The sequence below is a fragment of the Neopelma chrysocephalum genome, unplaced genomic scaffold (genome assembly GCF_003984885.1).
Source record: "Neopelma chrysocephalum unplaced genomic scaffold, ASM398488v2 Primary Assembly neopelma1_45, whole genome shotgun sequence".
NCBI classification, from domain to species: domain Eukaryota; kingdom Metazoa; phylum Chordata; class Aves; order Passeriformes; family Pipridae; genus Neopelma; species Neopelma chrysocephalum.
In genome coordinates, this window is record NW_020897704.1 from 3,904,016 (window position 1) to 3,925,702 (window position 21,687).

General features: G+C 40.5%; 1 protein-coding gene across 7 annotated transcripts in view; it reads left to right on the forward strand.

Annotated features, from left to right (window-relative positions):
• Positions 1–21,687, forward strand: part of LOC113965585 (plexin-B2-like) — a 176,119-nt gene that overhangs the window by 74,222 nt on the left and 80,210 nt on the right. For 4 of the 7 annotated variants that reach the window (XM_027679206.1, XM_027679208.1, XM_027679200.1 and 1 more), the window contains exon 3: positions 7,572–7,760. The exons of 1 other annotated variant lie outside the window; for it this stretch is intronic. Coding sequence is in view for 1 of the 6 variants with exons in the window: in XM_027679209.1 (XP_027535010.1) it covers positions 7,685–7,760 (76 nt within the window). In the remaining 5 variants the exon portion in view is untranslated. The remainder of the gene's footprint in view (positions 1–7,571; positions 7,761–21,687) is intronic. 2 more of the 7 variants (XM_027679201.1, XM_027679209.1) reach the window with 1 other exon arrangement.

Here is a 21,687-nt window from a genome sequence, read left to right on the forward strand (position 1 = left end):
CGTTTTGGCTGCAGCACTGCATAGTGATGATGTGTGTCGATTACTTATCATTGCTAAACCTCCTTTTTGTTCTCTGATGGAGTGGGAAGCAGGGAAAGAACAGTACATCAAAGCAATGGTATATTTTTGTAATGCCATGTGTATAAATATTTGTGTAGTGGTTGTAGTTTCCATATTAAGTGCCAACAAAAGTTTTTAAAAATCTACCTCAGAGCTGTGGGTCTAAAAATGCATGGTAAGTGAATAAACCATTTAAATAGTGAGGGTTTAAGTGGGAAGCTGAGGGGGGAGGGCATAACTACAGTCTCATGTACGTCTCATGTACTGCTGTAGGAGCAGGAAGAGGCTCAGATGTATTTAAAAAAACATATGGGGGAGAAGGGCTAATTTCCATCTCATACTGTATCAGATTCCTCACTCCTTAGCTTTTGTTAATCCTCCAGCATTTTTAGAAATTATTGTTTTATGAAAAATGTAACTATATATAGTGGGTATATATTATAAACATACACAAAATTATGTAGTTTTCAAAGTCAGGATAAAACCCATTATTGCAGTAAGAAAACACTTCTCTGTTGCCTCTAACAGTGTTTTCCACATCCCTCCATTTCAAAAAGAAGTGAAATGGATCAGCATGAGGAATCTGTTCATACTGGTTCCCAGCTGTGGTTATGTCACTGGAGATAAATTCACGTCCTCAGATATTACCCTTTCCTGAGTACCAATTGCACACATCTTAAATTCCAGTTTGACAAAACCAAAGCTTTCCGAGGTGTTCATCTGCTCTCTCAGCAAGGTTTTGAGGTTTCACAGTGTTTGTACAAGGAGTTTCAAGGCCTATGTGACTAAATAAAAATAGCCCCAGCTGCAGTAAATGGCAGCTTTTCTTTGCCTTCCTTTTGGAGGAGTGAAGGTCAGAGATATACATTTATTTCCTTTGTTGGTGCAGGTTTTCCATGCCCTTGCAGCCCTTTTTCTGTCTGCTGACCAGCTGGGTTGTTAGCAGCTGATGGCTGAGGAGCAGAATCTGCCTTTCTGAGCAGAATTTGCCATTCTGATCAGACTGGCCAGTGTACCTTGCAGGAAACTCTTGAAACTAGAAGTCCAGCTGTTGTCCTTGAGTCACTTTTTTTTATAATATGTACCAAATCTGAGTAGGCTTTCATTCAGTTTGTAATCTAGGAGTGAATTAAATGTCCTTTTTATCAGATTTATTTACCCCTCGCCTCAGGAAACTGGGAAGAGTATCCTGCCTCTTGCCTCAAACCATTGTGTTCAAGGCTTTGTGTGAAGTTTAAATGAAGCATTTTTATGTAGGTGTATTTTCTAGAAAAGCAAAAAAACCTCCAATGTATTTATTTATTTATTTACTTACTTATTTATTTCATGTCACCCTAGAAACTGTTTTTACAGACAAACTGTGTTTGCCTGTTTGCTTTTGTAAAAGATATGTTTATGTGAGTATACACCTTGGTGATTTCCACAGGGTTGAGCCCTCTGTGTTTTTGCATGACGTACTGTACCTTGCAGAAGTTACCTCTGGGTTATTGTAATACCACCTTTCCATTAACTAACAAACTATAAAAAAATGTAAATAAAATGCCCTTGGGGACAGTAAATTACAAACTTCTCTGAATGTTGTTTCTAAGAGCCTTGCAGCCCAATCTCCTAAAAGGAGCACCTGCAATCTGGCTTTATAGCTGATACATAGCTAGTTGGCAGACAAAAACCTTGCTAGGATTTCAATTTACAACCTATGATAACATAGGATTCTTTCTTCCTTGTAACGCTTTAAACTGAAATTGAATTTTAAATTAACTTGACATTGTGCTATTTTCAAGTCAGATAAATAACTGTGTTCCTTTTCCCTTTCCCATAATATATTTGATATCTGTCTATGATAGTTTTTCCTGAATTGATATTACAATTATACATTTGCCTGTCCTTACTTTCCTTAGAAAAAAAGAAGTGAAACTTAATCATGTAGCTGTAGGAAGTGTTGTTTGCACTTTGACAATTATATAGCTTTGTAGTTTTGGAATTTGTCAGTTTTATTTCTGTTGCTCACTGTAAAAGCTTGTGGTTTATTTCTGTGGTTTTTCACATAACTTTGATCAAACAGTGGCCTTCAGGGTTATGTTCTTTGAACCTTCATGCATGTAGGTATCTTCCTTTTGCTTTAATTCATCAGAAGGCCACATTCTTCACTTCAGTACCCCATTTGCACCTTCACTGTGTAAATTAACAATTAACAGTATTAATGAAACAATGTCTCAAGTCACCAAACTTCCATAGTTTGGGTTTTTTTAAAAAAAAAAACCACAAACTTGTTTGCAGTTTTTTAAGCTGTTAGACCTACACTGTGCAGGTATACATGCTTGTGTAACACACCAGGTGGTTATGATGTGGTCAATGGTGTCTTAATCTGACACCTGGTAGCATAAATCTTTTTTGTATTTGATAGATGACACCGCTGGGAAGAATGTTATAGAAGAGTCTCCTTAAAAAAAAAAGAGGGATGAATTCTAAGTATTTTTCAGATAATTAAATAAATGTCCATGTTTCTGAATGTGCTTGTATAGTAGGAAGGAAGACTTTTACAGTAGAACTGCTTACAGTTTGGTTTTTTCCTCCTAATTCTCACACATTTAAGTGAACAAACATTTCTCATGAAACTGTATCTCGAAGAGCTTACACTGAAGGACATAGAGTGGCAGAATTTATAATGTTGGTGTGCTGAGAAAAATGTATTTCTTCTGTCCTGGTAAAAAATGTGGCTAACACCATGGGTCCTTATGTGTAACTTGAAATAAAGTATTGAAGTACATGCCTCCCTCCCTTTTCTCCGCAGGAAAGTGTTCTCCAAACAGCTCCCATTTTGTACCTTCTGGCTTCCTGCAGGACATTAGCATTCCAGGAAGAGTTTCACCAGCCCCTAGGCTTTAACAGTGGTCAGGACAGGCAGAAGGAAAAATTACTAAACAGTTCCCCTCTTAGGCTTGGGGCTTGAATTGAAACTAGGGGGCTTTGGGAATGTATTATAGAGCACTGCTTTCTGTGCTCCTTCTTTCCCTACGACCTTGCTATCCGATACCAGTATGACCCAAGATCCTGGCTGTTTTTATTAGCAAGCACAATGAAGAAATATTTGGAATATTTCATTTCTCTGAGTGTATTAACAAAGGAGAAAAAAAATGCCTCTACCTTAAACAGGACAAGAAGTTATGCAGACCTGCCCAACTGAGACAGAAATTCTCTTAGGGAAAGGAATGCCAGATGAAATTGGAAAGTTATCCTTCGATCAAGTAAGAGTAAAATACCAGAGCTTTAGTTTGGGTACTTTTCACTGTTTTATAGTCTTGTCATCCCTTCACTATGTCCACCTCTTTCCCCTGCACTTCCCAAAGGTATTCTAATAGAAAAGCTTTCTTTCCAAGATATTTACACAAAGAAGGCATTTGACAGAAGATGAGATTTCTTCTGATCAAAAGCATCTTAGTGTGCTATGATCTTTCCCCAGAACTTCGCTAAACATGCAGAAAAAGGACTCTTGCTCCATACCCCGTGCAGTTACAGATCCTTTGGGTGGACTTTGTCATTGCACATTCTGGGCCGTGTGCCTGAGCGTATCTAGGCATATTTGTTTGAGTCTCAGCCCAGGATATATGCCAAAGAGATTAGGCTTCATCTTTCATCCCAGGGAGAAGAGAGCCTAAATGGGTTTATCATGGAGTTTTCATTCACTCTGTCATTTCTCCCTTCTTTATAGTTCATTGCTAGACTTCTAATTTTTCCCGACAGCAGTGCACACCCCTGCAGCTGGCCTTGCATAATGATTCCCTCCTCCTAGACAGACACAAGAGCGGATGCATAAATCTCCTGCCATCAGGGTGCCTCCTTTAGCAGACCCTGCCCCCTCTCCCCCTTGGAAGAAGATCTGTCCCCTCTGCAGCACTCTCATTTACCACCTACTAGTTTTGCCTGCTGCGCCAAGATGCTGCCTGTGACCATTATCCTGCCTATGCTAAACATCAGGAAATGGTTCTTTTTGGACAAAAATACAACCATATTTTTTTTCTTCTAATGATGATTATTAGTGAAAATTGGAATGCCTTTGGCAATTGTTTTTGATGCAAACATTACAACATACAGCAATGAGCTCCTGTGAAAAGCAAGAGCTGACTGATGGTTTGAAGTAGGAGCCAGAGGATGAGAAGGACTGTCAGGAACAAGAATTTTGACTGAAATATAGGTCTTTAGAAGGTCTTAAGTTAGAGACCCCTGTGTTCTCTGAGGCCCTGTATTAACTCAAAATGATTACTTTGAACTATCAGGTAAGGGCAGTGCTGTCAAACCCAGGGCTTCCCAACTGCTGAACTCATCGAGCACATTGACAGTTTATAAATCAGACGGGACTTGTGGACCATTTACAAAGAATTGTTTGAAAATCTCTTCCTTAGCCCTTCATCCTCGCTTATGGCAGTGGAATATTGCAGCTGGCTAAATATCAGCACAAGACTAGTTTAAAAGGCAGCAATATCTGTTCCCGTTCTGAAAAGCAGGCACAGGGTGAATGTGTAGTGTACGGCAAGAGCTTCATCATCCTTTACCACCAGCAAAAATATAGGTAAAGGTTAGCCCCTTCGGTCTTCCAAGAGACTAATCCACAAAATACTAGATTTCTCAAATAGGTATATGGTATTAGCAATGTGCTGATAGTCTGATATTCATAGTTCCTTTTAAAATTAAATTATAGTTTTTCTTCAGCTACAAGTATTTTGCAGTTTTCTCTGCTGCTGTCCTTACGATGATTCATACTGCTGTTATTTTGAAGAGATGGATAAACTACAATTGTTTATATACAAACAGAATATGGCATTGGCTGCCAGAAACCAATCTCGCTAATATTTGGCTTGTAAGGTTGCCTCATGTTTTGTGTTTTGGCTATCAGAGAGAGCAAGCTTAAAATTAATTGAGAAAAATTTCTTTCTTTCTGAGTGTATTCAAAGCTAGTGGTATTTTTACCTCTGTAAATGCTGGAAATTGATTATAAAAGTCAGAGGTGTTAGCAATGTCAGCGACCTTCATCTAGATGGCTGTGATAATAGGCAAGACTTTCCTTAGGACACCTTGCTGTTGCTGACAGGTTTTGTTGCATCTGCACCCAATTCTGTATCATTAATGAGGAAAAAAGGATGGATGAGAGAGTGTGAATTGTAAATGTAAGAGTGCTCACTCTACTAAATTTACTTGAAAAATGGTCACTTTCTTGACTCTAATGCCGTTTTGTACTCTTCATGATCTTCTAATTAAGTCTGGAGGGTTGTGGATCCAGGCTTTGACATAAGCAGTATTGGCTGTCCTCTTTCCAGAGAAGAGAACAAATCTTCCTCTCTGTGCTGCTGGGGGCAAACTTGTAAACTGGTTTCTATTCCATGCCTTGGTTACTGCTTATAATTGGGAATCTCACTCCTGTGACTTCATGTGCAGAACTGCATCCTTGCAGTAGACTTACCTGCCAGCTGAGCATCATGCACAGCTATTCCCAGGATCCTTGTATTTGACTTGACATCTCAACTATTCCTTCTTATACAATGAGCTTTGAAGCAAACTATGGGCCTGCTGAAGAAAAAGCCCTCCATGTCTTAAAACAGACTCCTTAGACTCTGTTTGAGGTTAAAGCTCACTTTAAAAACTGCTGATGGTCTTTATTTATTTGAAATAATTTTATTAGAATAAAGCACTACCTATGGTTCTTGAAAAATGAGAGAAGAAAGAATGTGTATCCAGTAGTTTGGTAGACCCACATGAGTGGTTTTCTGAGGGGATTACCCCTTTCTTGCCTTGGTGTTCCCTTGCAGAGTAGCAGCAATAGTCTGATGGCCAATGTGTTGCTCGGATTAAGAAAGAAGGCATACGCAGTTCTTGGAGAAGGGAGAAGACAGCAATGACAGAAGTGTCAGAGCAACAGGAATAAGTCTCTGTTGGATTTAAGGAGAAATTTCCAGTCCCATATGTCATTCCTTTGCCTTAATGATGGAAAAAAGCTATTTTTTATTTTAATGTCTTGTCTTTATGATATTTTAGGACTGGAATTCTTGCACTTTATTCCCTGGACATTAAGTAATGTCTCTATTTCTCTCTGCTGAGAGCAGGTACACAGAGAAGTCTTCTGAGAGTCTCTTTGAAAAGCCAGCTTTTTACTGTGCAGTAAACCTATCAGCCAGCTAAAAGTTTTGGCTCATGGACATGGTGGATGCAGCAGGAGTTGAGGGCTGGGAAGTGGCTGTGTGATATCCACAAGAGATGTGGGGTTATGCGTGACCTTGTGCCTTAGCAGAGGAAGGAGGTATTACCAGGAGGATGCTGCTGGCAGGGAGAGGTGTGGAGCTTGCACTGCTTTCGCTGGAGACGAGTCTGGCAGCCCTGTGACACGACAGCCTGATTTTAAAAATAGTGTCCTGCCTTCAGAATTACATGTAGAAAATGTATTACTCTAAAGTTGGAGTTTCTTCTACAGTAAATACCAACACTGTCTTTTACCCCTAAGTCCTTCCTTAGCATTACCTAACAGAGGACTTACGATATATTGTCTTAATTTTCTTACCAAGTTAGTTTTACCTAAATGCATTGAATCCTTTCAGTTTGTGGCACATAAGAAGATACTTCTGATAATTTGAGATTAAAATAACTTTTAAAGAGTTTTTATATGTAAAATGCTTATAGATTTGGACTGTTGAAAGATTCCTTTTTGGAGAAAATGCATACAGTGAAGGTGGTGGCAAACATGAAAAAAAAAAGCTTTCCTAGTTCTTTACTAAGCATTTCCTTTTATTGTTAGATGGAAATAAAAATTTAATCAGGCTAAACCTTACTTTCCATACTCAATTATTCCCCAGAAAGTTGAAATAAGTATAGATGCAGGCTTTTCAAGAATATGCCCCTAGAAACTAATTTCTGAAGCAAAAGGAAACTGCAAGGTGACATTGCTTTTGAAAATTGAGCCTTAATAAAGGGCTTCATTTAGGCATACATCCTTGAAAATGGATGGTGAAATGTGTAAGGGTTGAGAGGGAGAGGGGAAAAACAGGTACAAGGGAATGATACTAGTTGAAAGTACAAGGTAATTTAAGTCTTTTGTTAATGTCCCTACTTAAAATTAACACTGGTTGTTTTGGTCACCCAAACACTGACACCTCAAAGCAAAATTTTTACAATAAAGTGTTCTTGCTACATGCTGGGCTTGAGTAAATTTGTTATTTGTAATTTGTTAAATGGGTCTAGTGTTATCTGCTAGAAAAGCGGCCCCTCCAAGGCAGAGTTAGAATGCTCTGTAGATAGCTTTCTAGTGCTTTGTGTGTCCCCAGGATACTTTGTGAGGGCATCTGCAGTGGAGAAAAGCAGAGAACCATGCTTATCAATAATGGCAGCTGTAATGAGTTTCCCCTTCTATGAGGCTGTGTTGAATCTCCAGCAGTTAGGCAGTGTGAACATCCGTCACTCTGTCTTGGGTGTGTAATGTTGCATCGCTCCTGCGCTGAGGGAGCTGAGAGCCTGGTTTGTTGTTCCAGGTGAGAAGAATTGAGGGAGACAGCCCAGGGCTCAGTTCTGGGGCGCAGCTGGTACCCACTGGAGCACAGCTGAACAAGAGTAAGCACTGACACTGCCTTGTCTCCTCCCACAGTCCCAGCAGAAGTGGGTTCTTGTTTCCCAAGCTGTGGTGAGCACACGGACTTCTCATGTGAATTTTCTGTTTTCAGGTAAGCTCATTTTTCCTTTTTTTTAATATATTAGAGTTTCTAAATGAGAATTTATATATATTATATATTATGTTTTTCTAGACAAATTTGTTGCTATTCATCAAGACTTTCAGACATTGCTGGAGCATTTAATAAATGTTTATTGCTACTAATGGAGATAAAACTTGTAGGAGCCAGTCTTGCAAGAGGCATTAAAAATTAGCAAAGAAAAAAAAAGAGAAAGCAAGAATAGCTTGGCAGAGGTTCTGTATTCATAAACCTATTTATAGATTATGTTCTGGATAGAAGAGCAGGTTTGTGCCTCTGCCAGCAACATGCTGCAGCCTACTGCTGTGCTAGTGCTTGCCCTAATTTTGCACTTACGTTCTGAGTCTCCCAGGGGGATGCTGAGCAGATGTGTGATTGACCTGAATCTCGAAGTGCTTGGGTTTGACTGTGACTGAGGATGATCGGAGAGATTCGATCACCTTCTTTTCCAGGATCTGTTCATGTTGGTTAGCATGTGTTGGCTTGGCAGGCTTCTCAGAAACCAGCTCATAAAACCTTCTTCTTTATTCTCAAGTGGACAAAGATCTGAAGCAAGATTGAGAGAGGGGTTGCACAAACATGACTCTTGAGCTGTGTTTTTAGCTGCAAAGTGGTTTAAAGCTGTTTTGGCATCTTTCTTGGCGCTGGTGATGCTCCTGGAGCTGCCCCTGCTGGGAGCTCTGGTTCCAGCCTGGCACATGCCTGGAGAGGAAGGTGAATGGTGGTGCTGGGATCATGTGTGCCACCTTCATCACAGCTGCCAGTAATAATTGTCCATAGACTGTACTTTTCGGCAGATAGCACTTAGCTTTTCCGGCAAGAGAAATGTATCTCCTGTCCCACACCAAAGAGAAGGGAAACAGTGGGAGGGGAAAATAAAATTTACAAAGAGCCAAGTTACAGAAACAAGTGTATATTCTACTGTTTAGCTAGTAATCTGGCCACATGCCAGTTTAGGAGGGGTTTTGTTTAGATTTGTTGTTGCTGTTGTTTTGGATGCTTCAGTGCTTTAAGTTTTATTTTCCCTTAAAAACTAATGGGAAAAAAGGGGTCAAAATACAGTTTTCCATGCATGTGAGCTGCAAAACGAATTAAAATGAAGATGGCTGTTCTAAATAAAAAAAGTATTCTGCCTTTGCACATCCATTTAGGTACCTAAAATTATGATTTTTTTGAAATGTAGGAAAAAGCATGGAATCACACAGAAATAGCCACTATTTAAGCTTATTTAGAAATGTACATCAGGAAATATGAGTATCACTGAGGAACAAAGGTGGGTCTTATGTGGGATGTGAATGTAAGGAGTGGACTTACTGAAAGCAAGTAATAGCAGAGTAATTTTGTTGCGGAATTTTAAACCAATTTTGTGCATAACAGAGTATATGTTTTGAAACTACTCAGAAGTGCTTTTTTGCGGGTATAGCTAACATGGTTTTAGAAAGCCTCTGCCTGGCCAGGGTTAGTGCTCCCACGGCTTGAGACAACGTGGGTTCTTGCATGTTTGGGTGTATATCATCCCCTAGCTGAAAGTCAGCCTTTCTCAATCTGCCTCTCCCATAGCAAATATTTTAAAAAATGCACAAAGGTGTGTCTGATAATACCCAGTGCCTCAGCTTGTTCCTATGTCTGACTGGGAAGCCTGGTGTTCAAAAGGCACTTGATGTTAGATTTTGTAATTATTAAATGTTTTGATAAGCTACATCAAACTACATCAACTTTTACTGAAATTACTTCAAGTTTCACATAACTGGACTGATTAAAGGTGGTGTTTCAAGAAGCCTTCACTGATCTAGTTGTTTCTTGACTGTTCTTTTGAAAGGGAAATTAACGTCCTTGTGCTTTTTAATAAAACGAGACAAATACTAAAAATCCACTGTCAGCAGTTTGGCTTGAACACCAAGGCAAGTGGGTTACTGCTTTACAGAACGTGGAGGACATTAAATGTGGATATTAATTTTCTTCTTTCCTCCATCACAAAGAAAATAGAAATGCTCACCCAAGAGTGGAAAACGGTTTTTGGGATTCCTCAGCAATTGGGAACTTTGATGCATAGTGGCTGGTTTTTTCTCTTGGTTTTTTAATTCCTTTTTTTTTTTTTTACAACCATTTAAGCACCTACATGGTAGTGCTTAAAAAGTGAAACAAAAACTAGGAGATCTCTACTAAACTTTCTTTTGTTTCTAGCAGTTTTCAACGAAGCTCATTAATCTTCAAAGTTTTCCCTTTAAATGGGTGGCCAGTGTAAGCATTTTTGCAAATTCATTTCATTAGAAGATTCTGTCTCTGAAGTTGTTCAAGTAGGCATAGCTGCAAATCTGATTCACTTGTGTGGCAGTGAACTTCACATGTAAATCGTGCTTCTAGTAAGTCAGTATTGTGCTAGAAGGTGCTAATGGCTGCCATCAATCAGAGGACTGGTAAAAGTTGTTCTTCTCTTCTCCCCCAGACTAAATGAGACAGCAATTAAATGCCCTTTTGTTGAGTGATAGCTGAGACAATGGAAATCAATGTCCAAAGCACAAAGCAGAATGGCAAGTCTTAAGTATAAGCTAAGCCATGTGTCCCAAGGGATTGGCGTGTTGATTTGCTTGCAGCTGAGAGGGTATATGAAAGGAATAACTGGTAGCACAGACAGCAGGAAAAGCATTAAAGCTCCTTTGGAGCGGAGCCAGGAGGGAGCTGGGAAGACTTCTCGATGGGACTGTGCTGCCATGATCTTGCCTCCATGCAGCCCCGGCTCAGCTGACAGTACAAATTTGAACTGGAACAGGCCCTAGTATAAGATCATAATCAGAAAATATGATACCAAGTTTATTAGTGGTATGTTTTTATACTGCCTGCTCAAGAACTTGCAGTATCTGGTCCGGTGTGAAGCCTACTGATACAAACTTCACCTTTCAGCTGTTCTGAAAGTGCTTCACCTGGCAGGGTGGTTAATGTTCAACCAGTGCTGTTATTGCAGGGGTTTAGATCCCTGAACAGGATTTGCTGCATCCTGGGGACAACATTCCTGTCCCTCTAAATGCCATCACTTTGTTCCCAAGTGCTTGACAGGTGCAAAACTTGCTCTGTATCTCTCCTAAATAAAATTGCGCTGTAAGAAAGCCCAGTTTGCTCATCCGTTTCCTGTAGATGCAAACAATGCCTTGAGACTCTTAAACCACGACACACTAATTTTGTTTAAAGGACATGCAATCACTTAGGTGGCTGAACGTGTTTTGCCTGTCTTCTTCACTCCAGACCTGCTCCAAAGCTAATTATGTCAATGGGACACTTCCTTTTGACACCAGCTCACAATTCTGCCTTAGCTCTATTGCCTTGCTGAAAAGGCCTTAAGTTACACAGGGCTGCTTTGTCTCTGATCTGTGTGGGTTTTTTGTTTTTGTTGAGGGTGGGTTTTTCTGCTTTTGTGCAAAATTGTAAATGCATTGAGAACAACAAGCCATTGCTTTTACTAATGGCAAAGTGCACTGCTGTCATGCAGCTCATATGCTGTTGGCAGAGACTGTGGCTATATGTTTTGCGGCAGCTGAACTCAACTGAGAGAAAGCCTTTTGCAAGTTTAGGACTTGAAAGAAATGTTACAGTAAAAAATTATTTTATTTTTGTGCCTGAAAAGTTATTACACACAGATGACCAGAATCATCTGAAGTAATACTAGAATTTGATCAAAAGAAAATACATCTGTTTGGAGAGCTCTGTATTAAATTGGTTCTGTGGGGTGCTATATCTGTTACAGCTCCTTTGAGGGCTTGAATGAAAAAACAAAACTACCTGTATTAAGGGATCCCCAGAAATTATCAGGCATTAGGAATGGATTCATACAAAGCCTTGTTAGTTGGTGTTCCTTGTCCTTATTGCTCAGTGATAAGACACTGTCTTTTCCTTTTGTCCCCATCAGGGAGACACTTGCTCTTCAAACTCATGTTCTACTGCACTCACATTTCATCTTTTACAATATTGACAATTGCTGTGAATGACACACTTCACAATCCCCTCATCTTCATATCAATTCAGGTATTCACCTTTGATATTGACTCTGGTTCTAGCCATGACTTGCACCTCACTTCTGCATCAGGTTTTCTGTTAAAGTAAAGCAGAGACCTAAGGAACCAGGAGAGATTCTGTATGGGCACAACAATACACTACGACATGATCAGCATGAGTATCATACTTTGAACCTTTCAATGAAGACCTTGGACTACTGATGCGATCTTCACTATTACCAATACTGATACCTTTTTTAAAATATTAAAACATTCTTATCAATAATTGTTTAATAAGAAATTCTACAATGTAGCCAGGATGATCACAGGCATAGAGAGTTAAAAAGCTATTTATACTGTTTTATATTTAATTACTATGTGTGCAATTTTGAATAATCACAGATTAGGCTTTTTTAAGCATCTACTTCTGTATTGCAAGCCTTCAGCAGTTCAATAAAGCAGAGCCATTGACTGCTATTTGATGTGTCCATTACCTCCTGCAAATGCTTTGGAATACAATGGAGTAGCATGCAGACTTCAGAGCTGTCATGACAGGTATTAAGAATGTGTCAAATCCCAGTGATGACTGATAACATATCTGTCATTTGTGATGGGATTATTAGGAAGAGGAAAGCCAATGGGAGACAGATACTCTAGGAAAAAAAGAGGGGGGAGGGGAAGAGAGAAAGAGAGAGGATTTACTGTTCTTCAGAGCTGCCTGGTTTAATTAAGCCTTGTCTAGTCCATAAACAAATCTGTTAAGTTTCTGAATGGTTTGGCAGCTTACGTGCTTCAAAGCTGCTGCAGTAAATCCATGGAATTTAGGTTTCTCTTTGGTGGATAGTTGTGCTATAGGTATTGTGGCTATGAAGAAGGTTCTCAGCCCATCTGCACGTGAAAACAGCTAATGCAACAGTACTGTGTTTTTTATTTTGTTTTCTAATTGAGCGTTTAACAGAATGCTGTGGAAAGAAGAATTCAGTGGGCACATAAAACATTTGCTGCATGGAAACTCTTTATTAAACTGAGAAAGGAGAACAGTCTGCCAGTGCCATTTGATTTGCATCTCTGGTTAGCAAAGGACTTGAAGAATTGCTTTTTTGTTTTTTTTAAAGTCTGAATGTGTATCTTCTGTGAGCGTGGAAAGAAGGCTGAGCTTCATCTCACTTGTAAAACTAGGTTCTGCTGAATAAGCCCAGTGTGCCTAGTACACACACTCTTTCAGGTGTTTCAGCCTGAGCCATAAACACATCAAAGATCTACAAGCTATTAAATATTAAGACAAAGGAAACATCTTGTTCTGCTGCCTTCTGGTATTCAAGCAATGCCAGAACAGGGGAGGTGACCTGAGTGATTCTTGCTACCAGCATCTTTTTGGTGCAGGAGTATCCCCAGAAGCAGCTAAGCAGCGTAGTTATCTCATATGGCCCCTACATGCAGAGATCAATTGGGGGGGGGGCATATTAGATGTCAGGAGAGGGGGAGCCTTGAAGCTTCATGGGCTGAGACAACTGTTCCTTGCTGTCATATACTCCTTTAAATCCCCTTCCAGCAGAATTCATCAGCCTTTGAACAGAGACTCGTAAGACTGTCAGGATTGTCCCTTTGTCCTTTTTTACTGCTTTACCTTTTGGCTATGTATGAAAATGGACCTGGTCTTGTCTCTGCCCCTTCCATAAGCACAGCCAAAGTGCTCATCAGGTCTTTCAGGGGCCCCCCAGTCCATCGAGGAAGCAAAGGTAGTGGAGGTCAGTAGAGTGCCCAAGTGGGCACTTAGTATCACTGGACTGTTGCTGGAGGGCGGCTGCTGTGTTGGGTGTTCAGCCAGGGTGGCTACCAACTTGTATAATGCGCTGGTGGCCATCCAGGCTGGATGGCTTGGAGAGGAGCAGCTGTTCTGAAGCTGAGCAGGAGGCCAAAGGATGGTCTCGGGTTTGGGAAGCAGAGATGGAGAGCAGAGAGACCTGTGTGAAGACCAAGCTGTACCTGTTGTGACGCAGAGTGAACAATGTTTGACTGATGTTTAAGTGGTCTTTGGTGTGTAAGAGCCACACAGGGACCTAACCAAAACCCAAACACTGTTGGGTGACTTTGGACCCCATTCCTCACAGTCACCAACAGCAAATCAGCTGACCTAAACTGCCCGTGTCTGCCTGGTGTCACACAGCAGAGGCAGGCCAAGCCCACCCTGCTCCAGAAAAGCCCACTGCTCTCCTCCAGTGAGGCAAGCTCCTCTCACAGGTGAAGTGACTCCACGGCAGTCCAGCCGTGAGACAGGCAGTGTTGATGGGGCTGTGGAGTGGGCAGCCAGCCTCTTGTCCCTGCTGAAGCACGTGACAATGGCTGGAGTGGGCACTGAGGGAACGCAGGCTGCAGGGTGAGCTGCGGCACGGATGGCGATGGTACCCACAGTGTGTGTGTTCGCAGCAGGATGCCTTGTGTGTACTGTAAGGGAAGAGCAGGCACCAGGGCCGTTGCAGCACGCCCATGGGCTTACACACTTGCTTACCTCATGGAAACTTGCTCACCTGCCCAGGCCCTCGGGAAAGACCTTTTATTTTTTCCCATCTCTAATTGCACGTTTACCCCACCCACAGAGGCTGACTGAGCAAAGATCGAAGTGCAACCTAAAGCAAGGACACCAGCTTTTAAATGTGATATATTGCAGCCTAATTAATTTCCCAAGGTAGTTCTCTCAAGGGCCTCGTGGCAACCATCCCAAAACAGTGATTGGGATACACAAAGCTGGTTTAGCTTAAGGGATGTTGAAGGAGCCTGATTATTTTTGTATTATTATTTTTTTTGCTCCAGAAGCTGAACTCAGCATTTCTTCGCAGTACCTTGAACTGTACATCCAGAAACTATTAATCATACTGTAAAATCTTGGCTTCAACTTCCTCCTTTAATGCATAGGAGATTACAAGTTTTTAACGTGTCTAGCTAGCTGGCAGTACCTCCTTTCATACTGATTAAATTTGGTTTTGAAAACAGGAAGGGCTGTGGAGAATGGTACTGCAGTGAAGAGCCTCTATCCACTGGTTACAAGTTTGATTTTGACCCCAGGTAGATGCAACAATGATGTTCATGTATATTGATGATAAGCAGCCTACAGTGCCTGACTTTCTTCTTCAGTGGCTATTCCTTAGGGAGGAGGCTCTGGTGTAAATAGGGACTGCTGGCAACATTCACTGTCTACTTTATTTTCTTTTTTTCCTACAGTGCTCTCATTGTGTTTTATCAGCTTCCATATTTAATAGATTTGCATCCTGAATGGGTTTTCTGTCCCAAGAAAGGACTACTTGGGAGTACTTCCTCGAGGGAAGCTATTCCTTCCCTGTATTCTCTCTCCTCTCCCCAGTTCACTAAATTTTGTCAGTTTAAAAGAAGCAATAGTAACACTTATCTGGGAGCTATTGCAGAAGTTGACTTGAGACTCAGTTTTGGGGTTTTTTTATTTTGCTGTACGTGACATGTCCTGAGATAACACAGAAAATTATGAGGTTGAGGGAGTCACCCCTGAAGATCATTGAACTTTCAATAAAATTCCTTTTAGGATCCAAGATCAACAGTGCTCTGCATGGTGCTCAGTTTTACATGTGCTCACACTTAGCTACAGTTCAGTTCTTGATTTATTTTTTAATTTAGTGGTAGGATTAGGAGCATCATTTGAAAACCAAACCAAACCATCACTACCATCCAATTTAAATACAAAAGGATATCTTGAACCTGAAAAAAACCCCAGCTTAACAAAGAAAGACCTTTTTAAGTCTAACTCTTGAGTTCATTGCATATTTGAATGAAAACTGATTTCTGTGTTTGTTTGGACAAAGTAAAACATTTGAAAAATTAAAGATATCAGTGGTGGTCGGTGGTTGCTCCTTGGGGGAGGGGAGGCTGAAGGCAAAATATTCCAAAATTACTTTTGCTGATAACAAACAAAGCCCAGTGGGAGATTTCTGTTTTGAAAATATGTAACTGTTGACATGAGGATGTTCGAATATTTTTAGTGCTGATAAAGGAAAGAAACATTTATTGGAGTTTTGGAAATCTTGAACAAAAATACTTGTTAAGTTCTGGTTGCTCGGCTGGATGGTAGCATTACACTATGTATAGGGAATTTTTTTTCAGCCGTGTGTTTCCACTATTGTTTCCACTTCTAAGCCTTTTACACTGTATTTAGAGGAGAGGGAATAAGAGAGAGAAAGAGAGGTTTGGTCATAAGGAGAATAGTGTGCTACACAAGTGTCTTCGATAAGACTTTCAAGGTGGTGTTTGCAAGTTGAAAGGTTGCAGCTAAACCTAGGAAAAGCTGAAAAAATTGTACTAATTTTAATTGTAGTGTAAAGCTTTAGTATTATCATATGAAAAGGACCAGTGATGCCTTGACTTGCTTGATAAAATAAGAATCTGTTCACGATAATGACCATTAACTCACTGACAGGATGATAAAGGGATTACAGGGCTCAGCTTCCCAATTATAAAGAATTGGTTGGTGCACGTGCCATTCTGCTAGTCCCATCTCAACCCATTTGTAGCTTCCAGTCAGCTGGGACCTCCCCAGTTAGCTGATAAATGATGGAAAGTGGCTCAGTGAACACTTCTGCCATCTCCCTCCGTACCTTGGGTGGATCCTGACTAGCCCTATAGGCTTGTGCATGTGTAAGTGGTGTAGCAGGTCACTGACCATTTCCTCCTGGATTATGGGGGCTTCATTCTGCTCCCCATCCCTGTCTTCCAGCTCAGGGAGTTGGTGTCCAGCGAATGACTGGTCTTACTATGAAAGACTGAGACAAAGAAGGCATTAAGCTTCCCTGCCTTTTCCTCATCCATTGTCCCTATGCTTCTCCAAGGATGGAGATTCCCCTTAGCCTTCATTTTGTTGCTCATGTATTTGTAGAAAAATTTTTTATTGTTGTGGATCAGTCATGGAATATATTTTCAATATTTGACAGCATGATCTCTGTTGTATGCAATTTTCTTTTCCTCTGATCTGTTACACACCAACTGTATTGGGAAAACACTAATTAAATGAGAACAATGTATTTATTGGGACTTGAAGTTGCTTTTATCACAGTTGCTATTGATCAGGTTCCCAAAAAGGAATGAAAGAGCCTGCTTAAAGATGCTCTCCAATCACTCTGTTTAAGGGTGGCTCTTTGTTCCTAACTGCCAAAAAGTAGCAGCAAACTACAAAAGAAAAAAAAAATCCCTTCTTTGTAACTTTAGCCCCTTGAATCTTGATGCAAAACAGTTAATATTAATTCACTTACAAATTTCGTTTAGTTTGATTTTAGCCTTTGACATGGGCCACCAATGAGTTATGCTGTTCTTTAAATGGACTACACATCCCTTGGTAAAAATAGTTACCTTGAAAAAATAGTAATTTTTGTAGTGATGCAAAGAAAGGTGGAACTTTGTGGAAATCCAGTTGGATTGCTTTTTAAGTAATTCACAGTCTTGTATTTCTGCATTCTATACGTAGAAATATTTCAATTAATTTTCTCCCAAACTCTGTATATGGGAAAGGCTAAAGTCATATTTCAGCGTGCCTGTCACCAGAAGGAAGTAAGATTGCAAACAATGAGCAGGGACGTCAACAAAAGAATCAGGCAGGATAAGCTCTTTATATGAGAAAAAAAATTTTTTTGGTAGATATTTTGGCAAAAAAGAATGGAGATAAAGGTCCATGGCACACTAAAATAGCTAATAGGGTATGTGCTTTTAAAAGCCTGTAGGTCTGGAGTAACATGCAGAAAGCTAAGACCATACCCGAGCTCCTGTCAAGATACGTTACTGCAACACTGGTTAACACCTGGCTCCAAGCAATCTTGGAGTCTTGGTTAAGGCTCAGCTGAAACCTGGCAGCAGGGGAGCCAGGGCAGCACAGCTGCAAAGCTACCCCAAATCTCACACTTAACCTAAGAGCTCGGTTACTCCCCTGTGTTTCAGGGTACACATCCTTCTCTGGCACTAGTGCAATCTCAATAGGTCCCCCAACTTTTTGAAGCAGCAGGCAGCATCTGGCTTCTCAGATAAATCAGTGCACTCCTTGTAAATCGTGTAATTTAAGTTCTGTATGGACTAACAGGCTTGAAGTGGGGTTCTCAGACTCTCATCGCAATCCTCCTCATCCTGTACCTTACGTCAACATTTCTACTTTGTATGAACATGTGTAGCCAGAGGCTGGTAAGGAAAAGGGAGTGAGGGAATTTCACACCATGGAGAGCAACATAAATGCTGTAGCAATGCTCTGGAATGGAAAGAGAATATTTAGAAGGGTGACAGAGAAAGGGTTACAGCTGGACAGGAAAGCAAATTAGAACTGCCTTTCTGCATGATATATATTCAATTAATCTGACACATCAGAAGACAACAATTCATAACAGAAAGGCAGGAACAATAAGAAGGGAGGAAGAGGATGGATAAAAATTTAGCAGAGCACTTCAGAACAGAAATATTTCTGCTGGGTAGGGCTTGATCTAGTGTAACTTTCTGGAAACTATATTGTCCAACACAAAACTATTTTTTGGTTTTAGGACAGAACAGACAATTGATTTGTCTTTCATCTGAAGATGCTGTATGTCATACCATGTATCATGCCATAATAGAAGCATGGCTTATGAGGAGACAGAATTGGTTTTGTCAAGCCAAATAACATTGTTGGGGAAGTAAGAAGCATTAGGGCTCCAAGCCTTTTCAGAGGGACTTGACTTTCTGGACTCTGAACTCAAAATCTTATCCTTGATCTCCCAACTTTTCCATCCACCTCATAATCTTTACCTGATGGCCTAATGCCTAAAAAGCATTTCATGGCTTGAAACTTACTTGTTACTCTACAGTTATCCATAAGGTCTGCTTTAGAGTCAGCCATCTGTATAGTTACTTATATTACTGCATGTTTCATATCTGGCATTTAAAATAATATGTTTATTCTTTTCCTCCTGATGTGAAAGCAGTTCTAGTTGAGTTCTTTCACATCAAGTCTCCTGAATCTTGCCAGGTTAAATCTAATGTGTTAAATTCTTTGGCAAGAATGTTCCAGTTTGGGAATGCTAAGAGCTTTGCTTGTTTTCCTTTGGGAAGGGAATGGAATGAAATGTTTCTTGGTGAAAATGCAAATGCAGTAGAAACTGAAAAATCCAGACTTTCTTCGTAATCAGTAGAGGAAAAATGACCACTTTGCACTGTTATCCACTGCAGCCCTTGAGCTTTCCACCTCGGAGAAGATTAACTGCGTTCTTCAAGTGCCTTGTTTTTTTGGCTGATAAAAGAGGTTAGTTGGCTCACTGTGAGAGCTATTTCCATGCTGTTGCTATGGAATGTTAGGAAAGATGTGCTCCAGCATTTTGGTTTCAGCAGCAAATAGCACAGCTAAGCAAGGACCTATATCTCTTCTACTGTGTTTCTATTTACAAATATACAAATAGGAGCCAAAACTGATTTTGCTTGTGCCTCCAGTTCCTTGGCAAAGTTGATCAAAGTTGAGGTCCTTTGTCCTTGCCCTCCCCCCCACCCCATTTGGTTTCTTATTCTTGGAGGCAAACTTGGCTACAAAAAGATTACTTTTGAAGTTTGAATATTCAAACTTTAGTTTGACTATTCACTGAACTTAGTGAAGTACTTCAAAAATAAGCTGTATCCCTCCTGAGAACTATTGCACAGCAGTGCTGGGAAAGGTTTACCAAAGACATATAGTAAAGAGATTATTCTTCTCTAACATTAGCCTTTTCACTGCTATGCCTGGAGAACTCAGTCCAAACTGAGTTTTTGAGACTATCTTATATTTTATGTATTTTTTTATACTCATCATAAAGCAGAAAATGGGATGCACTATTTAAGGTCAAAATAATTTTGACTTCTGCCTTCCTTGAATTGTATTTAGGGCTGTTGGTGGCCTTCTGAAAAGCTATTTGTCCTAGAGATGGTCTCAAGCTTTGCACAGAAGGCAAGGATGGAAAATGTATAAGACAGTAACAATTTCTGTATCTGTAGTATATTACAAAGGATTTTTCTCTCCAAAATCAGTGCAATTTTCCATCTATGCTTAGTCTCACACATACTTTGTCTCACTGCATCCTTTTTTTATATAAAAGTACATGATATTCTGTGGCATGCAGTAGGGAAAAGTGTGCGTATTAGGCTAAAGCTCTGTGTCTGCTCCATGAACAGCTGAGCTGCTGGGGGACATCGGTGTGTGCAGGCTGAGCTGGCCTGGCAGAACAACTGAGCTGTACTTTTTCCTTCTGTGCCAGGTCTGCTCCCACTCAGAGTGATGTGAGCTCCACTGGATAACTCCAGCCAACCGTAGTGTCCAAGGAGAATTACAGTAACAGGAGATACTTTGTTTGATAGAGCAAAGAAATGACCTTGTGAAAAAATGATGTGCGGGACTTTAGTGTGCTTTACCCCTGGGCTGTGCTGGGCCAGGGTGGCGAGTGTTGGGGGGCAGCGTGCCACTCCAGATACCCTTTGAAGAAAGATCTTGTCCAAAGCCCCAGTGATACCTGAGTTTAAATCCTCTAACCAGTTTAGTGCTTTTGGTTTCATTCCTAATGTCATTGTGTGGTATTTTCTGCTAGCCACTAAATGTGTGATCTTTGTCTCCATCATGTTGATTTACTGGCCTTGATGACACTACAGCAACTTGTGCAATGTATTTTCTTTTCAAAACGTATTTTCTTTTATTATCTTGTGAATTTTCACAGGGTGAATTGATATGCTTGTGTCTATACTGTTTATGATTTAATTTTATTCATTTTCTTTCTTAACTAAGTATTCTTAGGCTTTTCAGTTTTGTTTTGTATGGAAGCTTTCCAGAGATGCATTGTGTTTTATTTTAATTCGTTATGCATCAACTAGTGATTTATATACATAAAAATACATAAAGCTAATATCTTTATTCATTTAGTACTGCAATGCACTTTTTCAAAGTGATAGGCCTATAATATGTTATTTAAAGGGCTCTGACTCATGACTGCAGACATATTTTTTGATACAGGGTAGTAGCAGAAGAAGTAAGCTTTGAACTGTGGCTTTTTACTTCTGTAAGGAAACAGTTTCCTGGACCATTTGCACGCCTTCCTTCTCTCAGGCTCTTGCTGGGTACTGGATAAGGTGAGAAGTGTTGTCATCTCTGCCCAAATGCATCCTGCGGTGCAGCATCCCTGAAGGCAGCAGCTTGTGAGGTAACAGTTCCCTGGGCTCTGCCCCCGGGGAGTCCTGGTAGGTCTGATGAGTGGGCACCTGTACAGCTTTCCCCTTGAGAGTCTCATTTAGCATCTGGCTGGAGCGAGTGGAAAAGTCCTTCCAAAAACTGTCACTGATTCACTTGCAAAATTGTATTTTGCACTTCAGCAGAGCAAAAAGGGATGTATATGCCTGTATTTCAGACCAATCTGACTTGCTCATGGCTTTTTCATCAGATGGTGCAGCTTTTTTTATGCTGGTGTTCCCAGCCAGCCAGCTTGTTTCTCTGGAGGCACAGGGCAGTGACTCTGAACTCACTCAGTGCTCCCTTCTCTTGAAGTGCTGGTATCCTTTGATCTTCTTTCTCCAGGCTTGGCAAACAGCCCTGCCATCAGGGTCGGTGTGAGGTGTCCTTCAAAGCTATAAACCTGGCTAATTTGTTGGAAGGGAGGCTTCTGAGCACTGCCCATTATTTCACCTTTCCTGCCTTGCTACCCAGCAAGCCTTGTATGGCTTCCTTGTGTTTTTTAACTGTGTGTTTGGGCAGACAACGAAACAAAACAGAACCAGAAGACACATTGGTTGCAGGTTTATTGTTTGTTTAAAAAAAGTAGTAAAAGAAAAGATACACAAATGCTTCCTTAGTTCAGCCCACGGCCTCTTAAAACATATTTACATTTATATGGTAGGAAGATAGCACTTGGCTTTATTTTAATGCCCTGCCCTGC